Here is a 23420-nt window from a genome sequence, read left to right as displayed (position 1 = left end):
CCTAAACCCCCAACGCTCCAGACGAACTGTGCCTGTTTACTGTCCCCTAGATTCCTTCTTCATCTTTAACCCTCACTGCAAGATCCAATGTCTCTCCATATCAGATTCCCCTCCCTCCAGTGACACTTTTATGTATTAGGTTAGTGCAAAAGTAATTGTGGTTTTTGCATCAAAGTAATGGCAAAAACCGCAATTACTTTTGCCCATATTACTATTTCTGATGCTACCAGTGGTTAACATCTGCCAGAGATCTGTCTTTAACATTAAATGTATCAAAAAAACTTAGAAACATTTTTGCCATGACACCAAAACAAACAGAAAGGCATTATTTCCTAGTGTCTTCCAGTTCTCCATATTTAAGGCAACCACCTATGAGGTTATAAGCTGCTCAACTGGTTTAAGGGGCCAATGAAGGGATGTGATGTACACTATCTTACTGCTCCCTGGAATCCTAACATCAGTCACCTAAAACACTTCCCCATCAAACAAGATCAACACACATGAACCACTGATATATATACATTTTTCTTCTAGGAAAATAAACATAAAACATGCTTTTAGTTAAACAATCATTTTATTGCTTGAGTACACAGACAAATTTATGCGACCAGGGCAGAGGCTGTAGATGATTCACTGAAAAAGAAAAAAGGGGAAAGAAAGAAAATCAGGATTAATACCGGCCCCTCCATATTCATTAACAGATAATCTCCCCACTAATGGTGCTATTCTCAAACAGTTAATAAATCCAAACTATATAAAGTGCACCAAACTACTGAATACCTGAACCAACGCATTGCGTTGAACCACAATGAATGAAGATGCTCACTCAGACATCCAAGGAAGAACTGGCCAACAAAAGGAAAAACCTTTCTGGTGGAAACTGCGAATGTCTGGCAATCAATCATCATAGTGAGCAATTCATGCGAAAATTAATTCAAACTCCTGGGAGTAGAGGTATGAAAGGAAAACTTACCTACTATCTTATTAAAGACAAGCAGCCACACCCATTCGATTATGTACTGCCTGTGGCTGTTTTCCCACTACCAGGCCAGAGCTCAAAGAGCAGTTAACCAAATAGCCCCCAAGGCCGAACATATTCACTACTAGGACTTTTACTACTGGCTGACTCCTATGCTTGATAATAACAACAACAACAAAAGAGTTGACACTTACTATTTCCAATTGGGAGGGAGGACTCGCTTGGTCTTATAATATCGAGCCAAACGGTGAATCCGGCTCTCTATCAGAATCAGACGGAATTTAGCATCCTTATCCTAAAAATAAAATTTGGTGCAATTCAAGAAAACCACCCAAAATGACCGAACATTATCAAACATTAATAAGACAATGTAGAGCTACTACGCACTTTCTCTAATGAAAAATCTCTTTGGGTAGAATTTTAACTTCAAAGCAACACTACACTAGTTTGTGTACTAAGCCACCTTGAATAATTCAAACCAGATGCATGTACGAGCAGTCCTATTTAGCACCAGATTTTGTTTATTAGCTTACCTTTCTGTTCCTCTCAAGATGCTTTCGAACAGCAACTGCTTTCTTAATTAAATGGTAGAGATCTTCAGGAAGATCAGGAGCAAGTCCCTTAGACTTAAGAATTCTTAAGATTTTATTGCCTGTCACAAAACGTACTTGTGCAACACCATGTGAATCTCTCAGGATCACACCTGAAAAGGGAATCATGTTTTAACTTTCAACACGAAACACTAACTGGATGATGTCGAGGCTCAGAAATCAGGGCATAGTTCCTATCTGTAAGCTGGAGGTATACTTTTATACATCACAGAAACCAACATGGGAATGCACATAAAGCTCACTCAGACATCCAAGGAAGGTTTACCCAAGACTAAGGAAAACCTTTCTGGTGGAAACTAAGAATGCTGGAAAACTATCATCCCAGTGGGTTTGCTGGAATACAGATGACCAAAGGAATTGAGATTCCACAGCTAACATTTATTGAGAACTCTGGTCATTCTTCTAAAAACTTTACACGTTATTTCTTTTAAACCTCTAATGAGTTCTGATTACTTACAATCTATGGCACATTTTCTTTTGGTGTGTCATACCTCCAATTAGACTACAAGCTCCAGGAGTACAGATATTTTGCATCCCCCTTCCCCCTTTTAAGAGGTGGGATCAGGTGCTGTGGCTCACGCCTGTAATCCCAGCATTTTGGGAGGCTGAGGCGGTGGATCACCTGAGGTCAGGAGTCTGAGACCAGCCTGGCCAATATGGTGAAACCCCGTCTCTACTAAAAAATACAAAAATTAGCCGGGCGGGGTGGTGCTGCCTGTAGTCCCAGCTACTCCGGAGGCAGAGGCAGAACTGCTTGCATGAACCCAGGAGGTAGAGGTTGCAGTGAGCCGAGATCGTGCCACTGCACTCCAGCCTGGGTGACAGAGTGAGAATCCGTCTCAAACAAAAACAGAAACACACAAATTCGCCAGGCCTGGTGGCGGGTGCGTGTAATCCCAGCTATGCGGGAGGCTGAGGCAGGAGAATCGCTTGAATCCAGGAGATGGAGGTTGCAGTGAGCTGAGATCGCGCCACTGCACTCCAGGATGGGCGACAAGAGCAAGCCTGTCTCAAAAAAAAAAAAAAAAAAAAAAAAAAAAAAAGGTGGCGCCTCTCTGTCACCCAGGAGTGCAGTGGCTTCATCATAGCTCACTGCAGCCTAGGACTTCTGGGCTCAAGTGATCCTCCCACCTTTGCACCTGTATCTGGAAATACAGGCACATTGCGGCTGGCTTTTTTGGGCGGGGGAGTAGGAGGCTAGTATATTCTCAGGCCCCAGAACCATGTTCAGCACACAGAAGGCAAACATTTGCTGAATGAAGCCACTTGCACGAAGTCACATGCAACTGAGATTCAAACCACACCTAACTGTGAAGAACTGTATCAGGCACTCTGCTTAGCCAATTCCAACTCCTCCACTTGAGAGCTGTGTGATTTGGGGCTGGTTAGTATCCAGCTGCACTGTGCCTCTGGATCCTCAACTGTAAACTGGGGGGAAAGCCACGAAGATTTATTTCAAAGTATTGTGGTCAGAATTAAACGAGATCAGTACACGTAAAGTGCTTACAATGATGCCTGTAGCACGGTCCCGAGACCATAGTTTTTGCGATTTTTAAAATAACGTTACCACCTACTAGATCCTACAAGTCACACGAGGACAGGCGAAAGAGGCTACACAAACACTCACCGATTTGTGAAGGAGTCAGGCCCTTCTTGGCCAGTTTGTAAATCTGCTCCTTCACGTCGTCAGATGTCAACTTCAACCACTGTTACGGAATAGAAAGCAACCTTAGGATGAGAACCCAGGAATGCCGCCTAAGCACAGCGCCCTCTCCACCCGCAAAACCGCGCTCCTCATACACGCAAGTTCCTCACCCCGGCGTCGCTTCACCCGAGACAAATGCCACCCCCCTCCCCGGATTCTCCCCGGTCCCAGCGCGCTACTTACAGTGGGGACGCTGCGTCGATAGGGCAAAGCCGACTGGGACAGGCCCTTCCTGGGGAGAGAAGCAGTCTCTAAGTGAGGTGTCGGCTCGTGCCTGAGCAGCCCAGAACATCATCCCCTCGGCCCGCTGCCCACACTCCCTCTCTTCCTCCCACACCCGCCCAGCAATCCGGTTCGATGCCCCGAGCTCACCCGGGAGCATGCATGCGACCCATGATGGCGGCGGTCAGGCAGCGAAAGGAGAGCGAGGATGGAAACGCCGCAGGAAGCCACCCAACACGCAGGAAGTGACCTCACACGTCCACGCCTCCTCGCACGCAGGAGGCGGAGCTACGCTGCGCAGTCACCGTCGTCTGTGTGACTACATCTCCCGAAATGCATTTCAGCGTCGCAAGTGATTCGTCAGTCGGCCGGGCCTCATCCCGGCATGCATCGGTCTTTGATCAGCCTTGTGGCCAGAGCGGGAATTTGAGGCTGACAGCAGCTTGCGTTGAAATTCCGTACTTCGGACTCCGAGATCATAAAGATTCGAATGCTGCGCTGGGGGTGGGCATGGAGCAGGTAGGGCTAGAAGAATCAGCCATACACAGGTGTTTGCTCATTCACCAGTGCCTGGCTTTGCCCTGGAACTAGATACCTCAGAGTCGGCCCTGCGGCTAATGAAATAACAGATACAATAGCATGTGATGAGGACCACACGGGAAGCCATGGCTGCGGCTACCGCCCAGCCGGCGCTTCCATTTCTCATTTCTAAATCCTACTCTTGTCTGTCACGGGAGAGTCACTGACGGTGAAGAAACGGTCTAAGGAGTTGAACCAGGTCCCCGCGGATGCCTGCCGCCCTCCGCACTCGAATTCCCCTGCGCAGGGCTTTGGGGCGCTGGACTCTCTGGGGAGAAGGGTTGGGCAGAGGCTTACGGAGCCGTGTTCCCAAGTGAGACAGTTGGTGGGCAGGGAAGAGCCTTGGGAGCAAGATTGCAAAGGCCAAGAGGATGAGGGATAAAATGAGGCATTTGAATTTCCTGGGAAAAAGGAACCGTCAAGGAAATAGCTTTTTTTTTTTTTTTTTTTTTGAGAGGGAGTTTCGCTCTTGACTCCCAGGCTGTAGTGCAATGGCGCGATCTCGGCTTGCCATAACCTCCGCCTCCCGGGTTCAAGCGATTCTCCTGTCTCAGCCTCCTGAGTAGCTGGGATCACAGGCATGCGCCACCACGCCCAGCTAATTTTGTATTTTTAGTAGAGATGGGTTTTTCCATGTTGGTCAGGCTGGCCTTGAACTCCTGACCTCAGGTGATCCGCCCGCCTCGGCCTTCCAAAGTGCTGGGATTACAGGCGTGAGCCACCGCGCCTGGCCGGAAGAAGCTCTTTTAAGACAGACCTAGCCTGGGCAACATGGCGAAACCCCGTCTCGATAAATACAAAAAATTAGCCGGGCGTGCTGGCTGGTGCCTTTGGTTCCAGCTACGAAGGAGGCTGAGGCTGGAGAATCGCTGGAGCCGTGAAGGAGATTGCGGTGAGCCAAGATAGCACCACGGCGCGCCAACCTGGGCAACAGAGCAACACTCTGTCTAAAAAAAAAAAAAAAAGGAAAGAAAAAGACTGACTCAGTGCTGGTACACAACCATGCGTTGAAAGAATGGGCAAATGAAGCAGCTTTTAAAAATTTTTGAATGGTTAAATTTTTTTTATAAGCATAGCTCTAGGAAGGAGGGAGGTCAGTGAAATCAAACTGTCGACAAGTTTAAAGTAACTGGCGAGACATTGGGAAACTAGATAGTGAAGCATCCACTTTTAACCTGTCACTATTTGAAATAAAGTTATCAGGGATAGCCGCGCGCGGTGGCTCACGCCTGTCATCCCAGCACTTTGGGAGGCCGAGGCGAGCGGATCCCGTGATCAAAAGATCTAAACCATCCTGGCTAACACGATGAAACCCAGTCTCTACTAAAAATACAAAAAATTAGCCGGGCGTGGTGGCGGGTGCCTTTAGTCCCAGCTACTCGGGAGGCTGAGGCAGGAGAATGGCGTGAACCCGGGCGGAGCTTGCAGTGAGCTGAGATCCGGCCACTGCACTCCAGCCTGGGCGACAGAGCGAGACTCCGTCTAAAAAGAAAAAAAAAAAAAAGTAAACTTATCAGGGATAAAGAGAGAACCCTTTATAACAAAAAGGGGTCAATTCTCCAAGAAAACAACACCCCCCCAAAAGAAAAGCCATAATCTATCACTATTTGATTAATAACTTTTCCCAAACCATCAGGAATTTTAGTCAAATTGGGTACCTATTTGGGTAATGTTTTTTTCCTAGCAAAGTTTATCATTAGCCAATATTACGTTTTTAGTTCAGATATGGAATAGGTATCTCAAATTTAATATGACTCCAGTTCCCAAACCTTGCCCCTTTGTTTCAGTTAAACATGATCCTGTTTGCTCAAACTTAATACAAACCCAGATGTCTCCATTTTTCTCTGATTTCTCTCTGTCATCCCTGGAATTTGAGACCAGCTTGGCCAACATAGTGAAACCCCGTCTCTACTAAAAATACAAAAATTAGTTAGGCGTGGTGGCCCATGCCTGTAATCCCAGCTACTTGGGAGGCTGAGGCAGATAATTGCTTGAACCCAGGAGGGTGGAGGTTGCGGTGAGCTGAGATGGCGCCACTGCACTCTAGCCTGGGTGTGACCCACCGCGCCGGGCCTTATGATTCTATTTATATGAAATGTCCAGAGACGGAGTTTCGTCATTTTTACCAGGGTGGTCTCAAACTCCTGACCTCAGGTGATCCACCCGCCTTGGCCTCCCAAAGTGCTGGGATTACAGATGTGAGCCACCGCGCCCGAACTTTTTTTTTTTTTTTTTTTAAGGAACAGGGTTCTCACTATTTTGCTCAGGCTGGCCTTGAACTCCTGGGCTGATGCAACCCTCCAGCCTCAGCCTTCCAAAGTGCTGGAATTATAGGCAGGAGCCACTGCCCAGCTTCCTAAGCATGTTTTCAGGGTTCATTCATGTTGTAGCATGTATCAGTACTTTTCTCCTTTTTATGACTGAACAAAAGTCCATTGTATGGACTTTTTATTTTGAGACGATCAAGCGATTCTTCTGCCTCAACCTCCAGGGTAGCTGGGATTACAGGCATGTGCCACCATGCCCAGCTAATTTTGTATTTTTAGTAGAGATGGGGTTTCTCCATGTTGGTCAGGCTGGTCTGGAACTCCTGACCTCAGGTGATCCGCCCGCCTTGGCCTCCCAAAGTGCTGGCATTACCAGGCATGAGCCACCACGCCTGGCCCTTTGCCCATATTAATTTTTTTATTTTTTCTTGCTCTGTCAGTCATCCAGGCTGGAGTGCAGTGGCATGATCTTGGCTCACTGCAACATCTGCCTTCTGGATTCAAGCGATCCCGTGCTTCATCCTCCTCAACAGCTGGGATCACAGGAGCATGCCACACCTGGCTAATTTTTGTGTGGTTTTTTTAGTAGAGTCAGGGTTTCGCCATGTTGGCCAGACTGGTCTCGAACTCCTGACCTCAGGTGATCCACCCGCCTCAGCCTCCCAAAGTGCTGGGATTACAGGGGTAAGCCACCATGCCTGGCCCTTTGCCCATTTTTAAATTGAACTGTCTTTTTGTTGTTGAGTTGTAAGAATTCTTTGTGTATGTCTGATTCCTTTTATTAGATACACTATTGGGAAATATTTTTTCCCATTCTACGGGTTGTCTTTTATTTCCTTAATAGTTTCCTTTGATGCACGAAAGTTAATTTTGATGAAGTCCCAAATAATCAATTTTTTTCTTTTGTGGCTCATGCTTTTAGTGTCACATCTAAGAATCATCAGATCAAAGGTCATAAAGATGTATGTACACCCAGGTTTTTGTTTTCTTCTAAGAGTTTTATAGTTTTGGCTTTTTTTTTTCCCCCCAGAGACAAGGTCTCGCTCCGTCCCCCATGCTGGAGTGCATTGATGCGATCTGGCTCACTGCAGCCTCGAACTCTTGGGCTCAAGGCATCCTCCCACCTTGACCTCCCAAAGAAGTGGGATTGCAGGTGTGAGACACTGTGCCCAACCAGTTTTAGCTGTTATATTTAGGTCTTTGATCCATTTAATTTTTATATGTGGTGTAAGAGTCCTACACATGCTTTTGCATGTGGTTATCCAGTTGTCCCAGCACCATTTACTGGAAAAATCTTTTCTTTTTTAAATGGTCAAAGAAACCCACAACTTTTTTCTTTGAATGGTCTTGACAGTGTTGTGTGTATCTTCCCTGGATCGTGATTCAAACAAATAAAAAGAACCAAATACTGATTACTGAAATGAAAAAATACAAGAATTGGCTGGGCGTGATGGCTCACACCTGTAATACCAACACTTTGGGAAGCCAAGGTGGGCAGATTGCTTGAGCCCAGGTATTTGAGAGTTTGAGACCAGCCTGGGCAACATGGTAAAATCCCATTTCTACAAAAAATACAAAAATTAGCCAGGCATGGTGGCATGTGCCTGTAGTCCCAGCTGTTTGAGGCTGAAGTGAGAGGATCATTTGAACCCAGGGAGGTTGAGGCTGCAGTGACCCATGATTATGCCACTGCACTCTAACCTGGGCAACAGATTGAGACCCCCATCTCAAAAAAAGAAAAAGAAAAATACAACCACCAAAATTTAAAACCTAATGGATAGGTTAAACAGTTGGAAGTAGTGAATTAAAAAATAAGTCAGGGCCGGTCATAGTGGCTCATGCCTGTAATCCCAGCCCTTTGGGAGGCTAAGGCAGGTGGATCACAAGGTCAGGAGTTCGAGACCAGCCTGGCCAACATGGTGAAACCCTGTCTCTACTAAAAATACAAAAATTAGCCAGGCGTGGTGGTACATGCCTGTAATCCCAGCTACTCGGGAGGCTGAGGCAGATAAATTGCTTGAACCCAGGAGGCGGAGGTTGCAGTGAGTGGAGATCTTGCCACTTCACTCCAGCCTGGGCATCAGAGCAAGACTCTGTCTCAAAAATAAAAATAAATAAATAAATAAATAAAAAATAAGAAAAAATTGAGAATGCAGGGACCAAAAAAAAAAAAAAAAAGACGAGAAGACATGGAAGAGTGGAAATGTCCATTATACATTATGCATTTAATCAGAGTTCCAAAAGGTGGCAGACAAAACGTTTGAAACGATAATGGCTAGCAAGTATTCAGAAGTGAAGAAAGCTACTGATCCAGTTTTTTTTTTTTTTTTTTTTTTTTTGAGACAGAGTCTCGCTTTGTTGCTCAGGCTGGAGTGCAATGGCGCAGTCTCAGCTCACTGCAACCTCTGCTTCCCGGGTTCAAGCGATTCTCCTGCCTCAGCCCCCCAAGTAGCTGGGACTACAGGTGCGTGCCACCATACCCAGCTGATTTTTGTATTTTTAGTAGAGATGGGGGTTCAGTATGTTGGCCAGTCTGGTCTTGAACTCCTGACTTTGCGATCTGCCTGCCTCAGCCTCCCAAAGTGCTGGGATTACAGGCGTGAATCACTGCGCCTGGCTTTTTTTTGTTGTTGTTGGAGACGGAGTCTCATTCTGTCGCCCAGGCTAGAATGCAGTGGCATGATCTCGGCTCACTGCCACCTCTGCTTCCCAGGTTCAAACAATTCTCCAGCCTCAGCTTTCTGAGTAGCTGGGATTACAGGCAGGCGCCTGTTATTTTTTAATTTTTTAGTAGAGGTGGGGGTTTCACCATATTGGCCAGGCTGGTCTGGAACTCCTGGCCTCGTGATCTGCCCGCCTTGGCCTCCCAAAGTGCTGCGATTATAGCGGTGAGCCACTGCGCCCAGCCCTGATCCACAGTTTTAAGAATCTTAAATAGGATAAATTCAGATACCCATACCTAGGAACATCTTAGTTAATACAGATGGAACAAGGTTAGCCTGAAGGTAGTAACTGTTGAAGCTGTGTGATGGATTCACTCATGGAGTTCATTAGGCTGTTATCTAATTTTGTAAATGATTAAAGATTTGCATAATGAAGTTTTTCAAAAGAGTAAGGATGAAATAAAGATCCTTTTTTCCTGACAGAAACTGTCACCCCCAAAGCTGGCTGTAATTGAGTTATTGCTCTTCACTGGTCTCTGGGCCCTTTCACATGTCATCTTAGGGTCAGAGAACCACAGCTTCACACTTATCATTACAGGATGAAGGTACTGCTGCAGGACTACTTAGTACTGCTGCAGGACTACTTAATATCTTAAGTAAAGTACCAAAGGCCAGGGACTATACTCACAGAAGCATTTCCCTTCTGAGAAACAGTGCTGGGACTGTAGCAAAGTGGTTGCAATCCACACCTTCAAAGAGTAACACTCAGGCAGGGTGCGGTGGCTCCCGCCTGTAATCCTAGCACTTTGGGAGGCCGAGGTGGGTAGATCACTTGAGGTCAGGAATTCGAGACCAGCCTGGAAAACATGGCAAAACCCCATCTCTACTAAAAATACAAATATTACTCGGGCTTGGTTGCGCATGTCTGTAGTTCCAGCTACTCAGGAGGCTGAGGCAGGAGAATTGCTTTGACCCAGGAGATGGAGGGTGCAGTGAGCTGAGATGTTGCCACTGTACTCCAGGCATGGGAGACAGAATGAGACTCTCTCAAAAAAAAAAAAAAAAAAAAAAAAAAGAGTAACAGAAGTCAGAATCTCTATTTGAACATTTTTAGGGGCAACTGACAGGTTAGTTCTGAAATTGAGGATTATTAAACCTAATAAACTCCTGGGTGAGATGGAAAGAACATCAAGATTGAGCTCATAGCAAAGTCTGGAACCAAAAATGTTAGTATATACTGTCAACAAGGAAAGAAATGATAGCAGAGTTCTTTTATTCCAGAAATATTTTAATACAATCGTAGTACAGTTATGAAGTCACATTCAATCCACTGAATATATTCAGGGTATTAATAAAAATATTATACATCTTTATTCACTACCTTAATATAATTAAAGTATTTGGTTCTTATAGATGAGACTAATTACCATATTCATATATGCACTGCTAGTCAAACAACATGGCAATAAATTTATAGATTATGATAGTGGGGGTTCAGTCCTTTTTGATCTGAAGTCTAAGTTTCAAAAGTGAATGTTTTCTTTTTTAAATGCCACAATATTTGAATTCTAGAAATAGGCAACTAATTTAAGGCAAGATACTGAAACTTTTATACAACTTTAATTTGAAAAAAGAAATCAAAGATCATACATGCCTTAACATTTAGATACCTATAGATTCATATAAAGGCAGTAATAAAAATATCAGTGCAAGTTCTACATTGGGTTCCTCAGTAGAGAAAATAATAGGTTCTTTGAGTGAACCATTATCTTCAAATCCCAAAACACTGGCAAGAAGAAATAATTCTTCTGATGCAGGACAACATGCAGCATAATTATTTTTAGTCAATAAAGGTGAGTATAAAATATTGTGATTATACGTAAAAATTAGTGTCTTGGTCAGTTTGTTAAACTTTTGTTTTTCAGATTTACTTTAATGTCAGCTTTTAAAAAATGCTTAAAAATCCAACTAATTTAAAATTGATTGACAATAGTAGTGCAAAGAGGCTCCCCTCTTTTTTTATTTTTTGGTATGGGCTGAAGATTAGCATTTCATAAAGAAATAAACTATATGTAAAATGTATGTGTGTTTGAATGAGTAAAGAAGGCACAAAATGAGTTAAATTAAGAGAAAACATTACCACTTATTCTGAACTCTTAACAGTACAGTATTATATATACTTTTAGATATGAATCCAGATTTCTTATAATGGAAGTGACAGGACATTTTTTAGCTCTATTATTTGTGCTAAAAGACACTGTCACAATAGACTGCAAAAAGGCAGTACATGTTGAGTCTAATTAACGATGACCTCTACCAAGACAGTTTTTGTTTGTTTTTAAATTACAGTGGCTAAGTGATAACTGGTGGAATGGAATTAAGTCTCAAAAGCTTAAGTGAAAATTACTAGCACATTTGCATTTGCAAAGGTACTTACACACTTTGAGGAAATGTTAATGATCTGTGGAAAAAGCAAATGGCGGTGCTTTGATCTGCATTTTAATTAACTTATTAAATAGACAACACATTTTAACATAAAAAAAAGACATTCGTATACCATACTCATGGGTTTAACTACATATGGACCATTAGTGTTAGGCACCAAAAATTTCAAGTTTTTCCCCCACCCCGTCCCACTGATATATTACCAACTTTTCTATTTCTTCCCTGTAGGTATCACCATTTACATTAAACATTTGTGCAGTTCATAAAAATTCTGTTCTGGGCAACTGAATTGGCGATTGTCCTTTTTCTCTTGGTATTCTTTATTGCATATTTTGTCAGTTTTCTCACAGCAACCTGACTGGTACAATTTCTATTACCATTTTTAAAGTATCTGAATTTCTACTCTAACCATGAGAGTTATTATTATATATATGTATATATCCAAATTAACAAAATTGTGTCTGAAATTAGTAACTAATAAAAATAAATCTTACTCTTTTTTCTTTTTTTTTTAAGACGGAGTTTCGCTCTTGTCACCCAGGCAGTGACTGAGTTCAAGCGATTCTCCTGCCTTAGCCCTCCGAGTAGCTGGGATTACAGTTGCCCGCCACCACCCACGCCTGGCTAATTTTTGTGTGGAGATGGGGTTTCGCCACATTGGCCAGGCTGGTCTGAAACTCCTGACCTCAGGTGATCCACCCACCTTGGCCTCCCAAAATGTTGGGATTACAGGCATGAGCCACCGCGCCTGGCCGAATCTTACTCTTACTGGTTACTGTAGAATAATTTCAGTCCTGTCCCTTATGATTCTGAATCCTATTATATAAAGGAAAATAACTTTTCACGTGAATGTAAAATGTTTACACATGTAAGTAAGACAGTTTACAAGACAAACTGGTCTACGTAGACAAAGGTCTATATTAAAGTTCAATCTGGACCCTAGAATTCTTGTCATGGGCCTCTTGTGAAGAGTCTGCCCTACTCAGGAATGGGCACATGGGTTAACAATTTTCACTTATTTACTGAGGGAGTGGAGTATAGATGTAGGGAGGTGAAATTACCACTCCTGGGAATAAATGTAGGATTTTAATGGAATGATGGAATTTATTGTACAATCACATTGGTGAGTCTTATTCAGGTATTCGGCAACAAAAACGTAAATGAATTAACCATTTAAATAACTAATTCATACATCAGAAGTAAAGGATATTTTGTGGGAAAAACATTAGTACATGTACATAATTTCTTGTCTTTAGTAAGCGGAAAGTGAGTGAAACCTATGTACTAATTATTTATCAAACCAGGAAAAAAATCAGAAATGAAGTGCCAGGGAAGCATATAAAGTTAAGGCACCATTATTTACAACATCAGTGATTGGCACTTATTCTGAAAAAGGCTTTAAAGACATGAATAAAAAGCAGTATTATGTTTTTCCCTACTTCTATAAACTACTTAGTAGTTCTTAACATAGCTATCTATTATTTGTGCTTTGTTTTTCAGCTCCATGAATAGCAGCTGGATTTTATGGTAACATCCTGCATTTTTCCTTTACTTTGGTGTTTGTGAACATTACACAGTGGTAAAGGCTATAAAAGGTGCAAAACAGGAAAACACATATGCTCTGTCTCCTTATAGAAAACAATGCAAAATAGGTGGCTGAACTGACACAGTACTGTCTCAAAGTCTTTTTCAGGGATTAGTATATATTAAGTTTAGGGTTTGTAGCATTCTGTATAATGACTTTAAAACAGCAATGGCTTCCAAAAATTCAAAAAGGTTAGTTATGTGACTGTTGGTCCAACAGATGTATTGAAATGCAGCAAGTATATTTAATTTTATAAGTTCTGTCCAAGTATAAAAATACTGTACAAAATTAACAAGTGTGTGTGTGTGTGTGTGTGTGCATGTATGCATGCACGTTTATAACTGTTCTTGCTTCCAAAGCTCAGCCATTCACTAGTTTACAAGTATGTTGCTGCAGTCAGCTGATACCATTTAACCGTCTCTTTGCTCAAGTTGAAATCTTTCAAAGGCAGGGTTACTCCACCCAAGAAAAAATTTTCCCGCAGAGATTCTGCACTGAGTACACTTAGTTGAAGTTCTCGCTGTCTTAGGGTTTCTTTGCTATATCCACTGTATACAAGCTACAACAAAGGAAAAAAGAAACAGTAAATCACAAATTAAAGTTTGTTTGGTTTCTTGGAACATTTCAAGTGAAAACATGTGACAATATTAGCCAAAGAGTGACCATAATTTTGTAGAGATGGAATTTCATCATGTTGCCCAGGCTGGTCTCAAACTCCTGAGCTCAAGTGATGCACCCACCTCGGCCTCCCAAACTGCTAGAATTACAGGCAGGAGCCACTGCGCCTGGCCTTAAAATGTTTTAAAATTTAAAATCTCAAAACAATGGACACAGAGAGGGTAACAACACACACTGGGGCCTGTTGGGGGATGGGATGGGGGGAAGGAAAGCATTAGGAAAAATAGCTAATGCATGCTGGGCTTAGTACCTAGGTGATGGGTTGACAGGTGTGCAAACCACGATGGTACATTTAACTATGTAACAAACTTGCATATCCTGCTCATGTACCTCAGAACTTAAAAATTAAAATTAAAAAAAAAAAAAACTCAATAAACCAAGGTAACTTCTAGAAATGATTTTAACTTACCATTTCATTGAATGTCGGATTCCTCGTTTTTCGTGAAATTTTGGTTTTACGTTTGGATGTTTTGTGGTTATCTGGAAGTAGGTATGTTTTGACATATGGATTTGGGTCAGCTCCATCTTCAGTAACCTAAAAAGAAAAACAGTCCCTTAATAGTAATGCTTCCTACCAAGGTAAGGGTTTCCTCTATAACCATCATTCTTTGTAATCACTCACAAGATCTTTGATGTGCATCACCATGATGAAAAGAGTACCATTTCGGTAAGAGATGGATAATTTCACAGCTCCTCCTATTTGGCCTGGAGTAGGACTGAAGGAACCTGCATCTGAAAATACAAATATTTTCATCTTTATTTATTTGTTGTAGTGGTTCAAGCTGCAATAAAAGGATTTTTGCTGTATTTTCAAGACTGTCACATGTGGGGTGGATAGAAGGGAGGGGAAAAAGGAGTAAACAACCTGGTAGGTCATTGATTTATACTTCTTTAGTAATCACATCTATTAGGAAAGTTATATTTATTCAGAAATAGACTGGCTTAGAAAGAATACTCTCCTCCCATTCTCAGACTACAGCTAGTAAGCCTGCTGTCATTCTACCACATTCATTGAGCAGTTACAGACTTGCAGATCATGAGTTACCAATAAAGAGAAAAAAAATAATCTCACCTGCAGACCTAGCTATTCCTTCAGCTTTCTCATCACGAAGTAAAGGGTGGAAGAAAGTACAAACAAGATCACACTAAGAATAAAGAGAAAACAATTCATTAGTTTAAATATTATGTAACACAAAAGGTATAAGATGTTATTACTTCTCATTTAGTAAGGTTACCTCTGCTACATCCATTGAAGCATTCATCAAACTCTGTAAGTAACTGTTTAACTCAATTTTCCTTTTGGCTGCTACATCTTTTATGTGTGTTCTTCCTAGAACCATCCTATTAGGAAAGCTACAAAAGAACAACAAAAACAAGTGGGATTTGAATAAGTACAATATTTCTTTAGAAATACACTTTTTTTATATATACTTAAAGACAAAGTAGTCTTAATCCATTACAAAGTAATATTTTGTGGCCGGCCGTGGTGACTCATGGCGTTTGGGAGGCCAAGGCAGGTGGATCACTTGAGGTCAGGAGTGTATAAACCAGGTTGGCCAACATGATGAAACCCTATCTCTACTAAAAATACAAAAATTAGCGTGCTGATGCCTATAATCAGATGCCAATAATCCCAGCTACTCGGGAGGCTGAGGCAGAAGAATCACTTGAACCTGGGAAGTGGAAGTTGCAGTGAGCCGAGATTGCTTACACTCCAGCCTGGGTGACAGAGCAAGACTCCATCTCAAAATAAAATAAAATAAGTAATTTTTTGTGATTTCTCTTCAAAGTATTGGAGATGACATAGTTTAGTTACCCATTATCCTTTGATGAGCATTGGTTGAAAAGGTATGTGTTGATTTCCTATACTTATTATTATTAGCTTGGTGCAAAAGTAACTGTGGTTTTTGACATTAAAAGTAATGGCAAAAAACGCAATTACTTTTGCATCTATCTAATACTTATTTTCTACTATTTCTTCTCAAGTTATAATCACTCAAATATTTTATCCAGATCTGATCCCTTAAAAAAAAATCACTACTCAATCAGCCATAACTATTATATATACACCAGTAAAATCCACAAATAATAACGTAAGGCCTAAGTAAGGTGCTGAAAGGATAATCTTAATTCCACTTATTTTGGTAGCAGTGGAAAAATGAAACTGTACATGGAAACAAACTCTAATACCCACTTCACCTCCTCCTTACTTTTGAAATCTAGTCTGAAGAAAATATGAACAACTCGACACAGGAAATCTACTGGTCATTGAGCTACATTAAAACTGAAGACTCCCAAAGGGTATCTGATACAAAACTAAGATTTTGATTGACAGTCTTGATGGTGTTTGCTTCAGTTACTTATTTTTTTTGAGACGGAGTCTCACTCTGTTGCCCAGGCTGGAGTGCAGTGGCAAGATCTCAGCTCACTGCAAGCTCCACCTCCTGGGTTCACGTCATTCTCCTGCCTCAGTCTCCTGAGTAGCTGGCATTACAGGCGCCTGCCACCACGCCCGGCTAATTTTTTGTATTTTTTAGGAGAGACGGTGTTCATCATGTTAGCCAGAATGGTCTTGATCTCCTGACCTCATGATCTGCCCACCTTGGCCTCCCAAAATGCTGGGATTACAGGCTTGAGCCACTGCACATGGCCATGCTTCAGTTTTTTTTATCAGAGGAGCTCAGTATGGCCCATGATAGATTATTTCTGCACTGATTTAGCATATGACTTTTTTTTTTCTTTTTTTTGAGACAGGGTCTCACTCTGTTGCCCAGGCTGTAGTGCAGTGATGTGATCTTGGCTCACTGCAACCTCAACATCCTGGTATCTATCAATCCTCTCACTTCAGCCTCCCAAGTAGCTGGGACTTCAGACATGTGCCACCAGCCCAGCTAATTTTTGTGTTTTTTATAGAGATGGGGTTTCGCCATGGTGCCCAGGCCAGTCTCGAACTCCTGGACTCAAGCTATCTCCCCCCCTCTAACTCCCAAAGTGCTGGGATTATAAGTGTGTGAGCCACTATGCGTGGCCGCATATGACTTTTTTCAAAACCAAGATACCAAATTACTATTTTGTGTTGCTTATTATGGTAGAGACAGCAAAGTTAAAGCTTAACAAAAGTTAGAAGTCTAGAAAATCTCATATTTTAACATCCTGCTCATTTATTCATTCAACAAAAACTTATAGTTCCTTGTTTATGTCTACTTTTGTATTAGGTCCTTGTGATACAAAGGAAAATAAGCCACACATGGCTGATAATATCTTACTAAGTGTTAACACAAAGCTTTCCACCTACATTTGATAACAAGTTGTTTCCTACAAAAAGGATTAATGTACAAGGATGGATACATACCCTGGTAACTTCCAAAGTGGAAAAATAATACTGAGCTTATTGTGAAGTTCCTGAAATTCGTCAAATGTTCGGAAGACAAATGATGGTTCAATCTGCCCTTCCCTCAAAATTCGGACTACATAAATCTGAAAAGAAATCACACCATAAACACATAAAATTTATATTTAAAACCTTTCTAGGCCGGGCACGGTGGCTCATGCCTGTAATCCCAGCACTTTGGGAGGCCAAGGTGGGTGGATCAGCTGAGGTCAGGAGTTTGAGACCAGCCTGGCCAACATAGTAAAAGCACGCATGTCTCTACTAAAAATACAAAAATTAGCTGGGCATGGTGGTGCGTGCCTGTAATCCCAGCTACTTGGGAGGCTGAGGCAGGCAAATCACTTGAACCTAGGAGGGAGAGGTTGCAGTGAACCGAGATGGCACCACTGTACTCTAGCCTGAGCAACAGAGCAAGACTCTGGGTCAAAAAAACAAAACAAAAAAAACTTCTTTCCTATATTGATCTTAGGTAAAAGACCAAGAAGCAATAAAACCTCCTTTCCTGACAGAAAAGAAATTTATAGCTTAATTTTTCTATGTAGTTCAAGTACTTTTATCTTGGTAATATATATGTCAACAATAGGAAAAAGCAAATACAAGTCACTGTATTTATAGCACATCTAACTACATTTTAAGAGTGATCATAACCATCCTAAGATATATAAACTAGAACTTAAAAGTGTAAGCTAGGCACAGTTGCTCATGCCTATAATCCTAGCACTTTGAGGGGCCAAGGTGAGAGGATCACTTCAGCCCTGGAGTTAGAGACCAGCCTGTGCAACATAGTAAGGTTCTGTTTCTATAAAAAAATATAAAAATTAGCCAGCTGTGGTGGCACATGCCTGTAGCCCCAGCTACTTGTATAGCTAACATGGGAGGATCAACTCAGCCCAGGTGTCAAGGCTACAGTGAGCCAAGCCAGCCAAATGAGCCAAGATTGCATCACTGCACTCCAGCAAGGGTAACGGATCGAGACCGTTTCTCAAAAAGTAAAAATAAAAATAGTCCAGGTGGCCAGGCGCAGTGGTTCATGCCTGTAATCCCAGCACTCTGGGAGGCCGAGGCGGGTGGATCATGAGGTCAGGAGATTGAGACCATCCTGGCTAACACGGTGAAACCCCGTTTCTACTAAAAAAAAAAAGTTAGTCGGGGCGTGGTGACAGGCGCCTGTAGTCCCAGCTACTTGGGAGGCTGAGGCAGGAGAATAGCGTGAACCCGGGAGGCAGAGCTTGCAGTCAGCTGAGATCGCACCTCTGCACTCAAGCCTGGGCGACAGAGTAAGACTCCGTTGCAAAAATAAATAAATAAATAAATAATAAATAAATAAATAAAATAGTCCAGGCATGGTGGCTCACGCCTGTAATCTCAGAACTTTGGGAGGCTGAAATGAGTGGATCACTTAGGGCCAGGAATTCACCTGGCCATGTGCCTGGGCAACATGGCGAAACCCCACCTCCACTAAAAATACAAAAATTAGCTGGGCAGCCTGTAGTCCCAGCTAGCTACTCAGGAGCTGAGGCATGAGAATTGCTTGAACCTGGGAGGCACCGGTTTCAGGAGCCGAGATCGTGCCATTGCACGCCAGCCTGGGCAACAGAGTGAGACTCTGTCTCAAAATAAAATAAAATATAAATAAATAAATAGTTTTAAAAAAAGGCAAAAGGTTTACGGGGCGGGGAGCGGTGGTAAAGGAAAACTTATTTTGCTGGCTATTTAAACTTTTTTTTTTTGATACAGCATCTTGCTCTGTTACCCAGGCTGGAGTACAATGGCATAATATTGGCTCACTGCAACCTCTGTCTCCCGGGTTCAAGCGATTCTCCTGCCTCAGCCTCCCAAGTAGCTGGGACTACAGGCACATGCCACCACACCCAGCTAATTTTCATATTTTTAGTAGAGATGGGGTTTCACCATGTTGGCCAGACTGCTCTCGAACTCCTGACCTAAGGTATTCACCTGCCTCGGGCTCCTAAAGTGCTGGGATTATAGGTGTGAGCCATTGCACCCGGACTTTATTTATAAAGTTACAGTACTGTAAAGAATATAATACTGGTGCCAAGTAGGATCTATCTATAGAAGGCCAGAAACAAATTTGGAGATACATATATATAAACTTAAAGATAGTAGTATATATTGGGGAGAGAATGGATTATGCAATAAAATGGTGTTAAGATAACTTAATAAACATACAAAAAGATACTAAAATTTATTAACAGAATAGATGAAAATTAAAACAGTAAAATACCTTTTTAAGATTATCAATTTGCCAAAAATTTTAAAACTGGCAGTTCTGGAAAGTATTGTCTAACAAAAAAGTTAGCACAAGGGTGAAAAGTAACAAAAAAGATAACGCTTATAGTCTCGAAGGGGAAAAAGCACGCTGAAGTTCCTGTTTCTGTTCAAAGACAACGTGTGTGTGTGTTTTGTATCAGAGACTGGCATAGGAACTTTGACTTTTTACTTTGTATACTTCTGTATTGATTGAATTTGTACAACAAGCACACTTTACCTTTGAAATGTAAAAAAAACTGAAGAACAGGCCGGGCGCGGTGGCTCAAGCCTGTAATCCCAGCACTTTGGGAGGCCGAGACGGGCGGATCACGAGGTCAGGAGATTGAGACCATCCTGGCTAACACGGTGAAACCCCGTCTCTACAAAAAAATACAAAAAACTAGCCGGGCGAGGTGGCGGCGCCTGTAGTCCCAGCTACTTGGGAGGCTGAGGCAGGAGAATGGCGTAAACCCGGGAGGCGGAGCTTGCAGTGAGCTGAGATCGTGCCACTGCACTCCAGCCTGGGTGACAGAGCGAGACTCCGTCTCAAAAAAAAAAAAAAAAAAACAAAAAAACTGAAGAACAAAAAAACCAAATAAATAAAAATTAAAAAATTGAAGAATGAGAAAAAGCAGAATTGCATCATTCTTATAGCCTTGTCTCTAAAAGACAGAATATCACTCCATCCTTATTGTTTGAAGTAAATATAGCAAGAATTAAATACAAAAAAGTTAGGGATGCTTCAAGTACATTTACTTATTTATGGACCATTCATGGAAGAAAGCAGCATGAATAGAACAAATGCATGGAACTTTAGCAGAGTCAGCAAAGGAAGCAGAAAAGACAACAATAATACATGCATGATTGTTTATAAATATTGAAATCAAACTTACATAATGTTTATCTGGGTTGTATTTCTTATGATATGTGAAAACAGAGACTTCCTTGATTCGACCATCTTGTCTAAAGGAGTATGTTTTAGGTGAAAATGAAAGGATGGGCTCATCATTAGAAGGAAGACCAGAAAAACGAAGCTGAGCAAGGTTATGAATGAAGAAGTTAAACTTTGTGGCAATGCTTCCCAAACTTGATTCAATAAGCCTACAAAGTAATCAGAAAATTTGTTAACAGTAAATGAGAACACATGGTAAATTCTTTCAACGTAATAAATGACAAAAACCACTTTCGTTCCTTTAAAAATATTAAGCAGATTGTCACTTTGCCAAGGATTCCCTTTGTTCTATAGACCAAAGATTTGTTAAAATACATCTCACCCCAACAAAATAATTTAGCCCAAGAAAGAATTCATGCTTGGTTTTCTTGAACCCTGTAGGATCCCCAAGACTAATTAAAGAGCTATTATTGATAGATGACGATTGGTATAATGCTAAAAATATGTCTTTATTAATTTATTCCCTTTTAATAAAGGAGAAAGATGACAAATAGGTGGGAAAGAAAGTAATCCAAGGGCCGGGAACGGTGGCTCACGCCTATAATCCCAGCACTTTGGGAGGCCGAGGGGAGCGGATCACTTGAGGCCAGAAGTTCGCGACCAGCCTGGCCAACATGGCAAAACCCTGTCTCTACTAAAAATAGAAAAATTAGCCAGGTGTGGTGGTGCTCGCCTATAATCCCAGCTACTCGAGAGGCTGAGGCAGGAGAATTGCTTGAACCCAAGAGGCAAGAGGTTGCAGTGGGCTAAGATTGCGCCACTGTACTCCAGACTGGGTGGTGGAATGAGATTGTCTCCAAAAAAAAAAACCCCACAAAAACAAAGTAATCCAAATTTTAAAAATCCTCTCCTATCGAACAGTAGAATTGTAGAATTCCATGTCAGACTCCTTCAGGTAATCATATTTTCATTCAGTTGGAAAAAGAAGTTTTGACAGGATGGAGAGTTTGGAAAGTAGGTCTGGAAAGAACATTTTAGGCAAGCAAAGGAAACAAGTCTCAAAAACAAGGTTAAGGAAGCTAGAAAGAAGAAGGATATTCAAAAAGAGAAGTGAGAGAATCTCAAACACCGGCTTTTACCCCACTATGGACTGAATGTTTGTGTTCTCTCAAATTCATATATTGAAGCCCCAACCAACACTGCAACTGTATTTAGAGATAGGGCCTTTATGGAAATAATTAAGGTTAAATGAGGTCATAAACAGTAGAGCCCTAATCCAATAGGAGTGTCCTTCTAAGAAAAGATGAGAGAGCTAGCTCTCCCTACCATGTGAGGACACATTGCGAAGGTGGCCATCTGCAATCTGGCAAGGAAGCCCTCAACAGTAATGTAATCAGCTGGCACCTTGATTTTGGACCTCCTAGACTCCAGAACTGTGAGAAAATAAATATCTGTTGTTTAAGCCACCAGTCTATAGTATTTTGTTATGGAAGTCTGAGCAGGCAGGCGAATACATGCCTGCTTTGTAGTTTTGCCCAGGGGAGCCAATGAATCTCTTTTAAAAAACAAAGCAAAAGAAAACCCATCAATACCTAAATTGTCAGGATTAGTTTAGAAGGCTATACAAAAATCAGCTTCCTTCAATTCATTTCAGCCCAGACTCTTGAGACTAGGGAAGTCCAGTCAGTGTTTTATACCTCTTCTCCACTGAGAGGAAGAAGGCAAGAGAAAAAGGAGAGAAAAGAACATGAGCTCAGGTACCCCTCCTTGCTAAGGTATTGTGATGATGTGGCAGCAGTAGTCAGTAACCAGCCTGATCACCAGACCTTTAGAACATATTTGTCAAGAAGATCTGTTTTTGTTTTTTTTTTTTTTTTTGAGACAGAGTTTCGCTTTTGTTGCCCAGGCTAGAGTGCAATGGCGCAATCTCGGCTCACCACAACCTCCATCTCCCAGGTTCAAGCGATTCTCCTGCCTCAGTCTCCTGAGTAGCTGGGATTACAGGCATGCAACACTATGCCCAGCTAATTTTGTATTTTTAGTACAGACTAGATTTCTCCATGTTGGTCAGGATGGTCCTGAACTCCCGACCTCAGGTGATCAGCCCGCTTAGACCTCCCAAAGTGCTGGGATTACAGACATGAGCCACTGTGCCTGGCCGGAAGATCTGTTTTTAAAGCAATAACAAATTCAAATACCAGTCATTGGTATATGTGTTTCAAGTACTATGCCATATAATAGTTTACTTGGAGCAGTGACCAGGGTTTGCTGGATTAAAAACACCAAAGGTCTCCATGGAAATTGTTAAGACAAAATCCTGAAAAATAGATTAGTACAGATAACATTTTAGAAACAGACTTTAATTAGCTGGGCTTAGTGGTATGTGCCTGTAGTCCCAGGTATTCAGGAGGCTGAGGCAGGAGAATTGCTTGAACCCAGGAAGCAGAGGTTGCAGTGAACTGAGATTGCGCCACTGCACTCTAGCCTGGATGAAACAGCAAGACTCAGTCTCAAAATAAAAAATTAAAAAAGATGGTATACGGCACTGTAGAAAAATGTTTTTATCATTGAAATTACATATTAAATAAACCTTGAGATATTTTGAGACAAATAAGTATATTTTTAAAAATATTATTGCAAATCCTTTGCATTTATTAGCAAATAAACTTTTGACAGCCTACTATGTGCAATTACTGTGAATCAGAATTTGTTCCTATAAATCAGAATTTTGATAAATAGCATTTGTTTAAACTAAGGTAAAACAAATCAAAGCAAAATTTTATGTTCCTTCTGCAATACACTTAAATATGCTTTACCTAGTAAAGAAAATTGTAGCTTCTGCATCTGTAGTTTGGGGTTGAAGTGCATCTCTAACATATTTCAAATCCTGAATACTTGTAAGTTCTGGTAACCCTGAAGGAATCATCTGTAGAAGAAAACAAAAAGTTCTGTGAGTTAAATTTTTTAAAAAATGTGTTCCTCACTCCTTCCTGTGGGCTGCTCAAGTAATCAGAACTGAAGCAAACAAAAACAATCAGTCTTGAGGGGTTCATTAGTGTATTGGGGACCTAGGTGATTATCTTACGAATAAGGAAATGGATGCCAAGGAAGTCAAGCAATTTGTTGGTGGTC

General features: G+C 41.6%; 2 protein-coding genes and 1 non-coding gene across 5 annotated transcripts in view; all 3 read right to left on the bottom strand.

Moving 5' to 3' along the window:
* Nucleotides 1-555: 555 nt before the first annotated feature.
* Nucleotides 556-3814, bottom strand: RPS13 (ribosomal protein S13). 2 transcript variants are annotated; one of them, XM_025355882.1, is made up of 6 exons: nt 3668-3814; nt 3479-3527; nt 3218-3296; nt 1513-1682; nt 1174-1240; nt 556-633 (listed from the first exon to the last, which is right to left on the bottom strand). In XM_025355882.1, the coding sequence occupies exons 1-6, from the start codon at nt 3688-3690 to the stop codon at nt 575-577; spliced, it is 447 nt and encodes a 148-aa protein (XP_025211667.1). In that variant the 5' UTR covers nt 3691-3814; the 3' UTR covers nt 556-574. The 2 variants fall into 2 exon arrangements, with proteins under 2 accessions (XP_025211667.1, XP_025211666.1); XM_025355881.1 differs by having other exon boundaries at nt 1174-1274; nt 3668-3758.
* LOC112607547 lies at nt 823-913 on the bottom strand. The gene has a single exon (XR_003115867.1). It is a non-coding gene; the product is annotated as a small nucleolar RNA SNORD14 (small nucleolar RNA).
* Nucleotides 3815-12019: 8205 nt separating the features above from the next.
* The window catches only part of PIK3C2A (phosphatidylinositol-4-phosphate 3-kinase catalytic subunit type 2 alpha), a 116313-nt gene continuing 104912 nt past the window's right edge, over nt 12020-23420 (bottom strand). Inside the window, exons 26-33 of one of the 2 annotated variants that reach the window (XM_025355879.1) lie at nt 23105-23214; nt 20290-20497; nt 17087-17211; nt 14970-15087; nt 14807-14879; nt 14357-14466; nt 14144-14269; nt 12020-13615 (exon numbers count right to left, since the gene is read on the bottom strand). In XM_025355879.1, the coding sequence (XP_025211664.1) occupies nt 13433-13615; nt 14144-14269; nt 14357-14466; nt 14807-14879; nt 14970-15087; nt 17087-17211; nt 20290-20497; nt 23105-23214 (1053 nt within the window). In that variant the 3' untranslated portion in view covers nt 12020-13432. The remainder of the gene's footprint in view (nt 13616-14143; nt 14270-14356; nt 14467-14806; nt 14880-14969; nt 15088-17086; nt 17212-20289; nt 20498-23104; nt 23215-23420) is intronic. The other variant, XM_025355880.1, reaches the window with a different exon arrangement.

This window comes from Theropithecus gelada, chromosome 14 (genome assembly GCF_003255815.1).
Source record: "Theropithecus gelada isolate Dixy chromosome 14, Tgel_1.0, whole genome shotgun sequence".
NCBI classification, from domain to species: Eukaryota; Metazoa; Chordata; class Mammalia; order Primates; family Cercopithecidae; genus Theropithecus; species Theropithecus gelada.
This window is presented reverse-complemented; position numbering and strand designations above follow the sequence as displayed.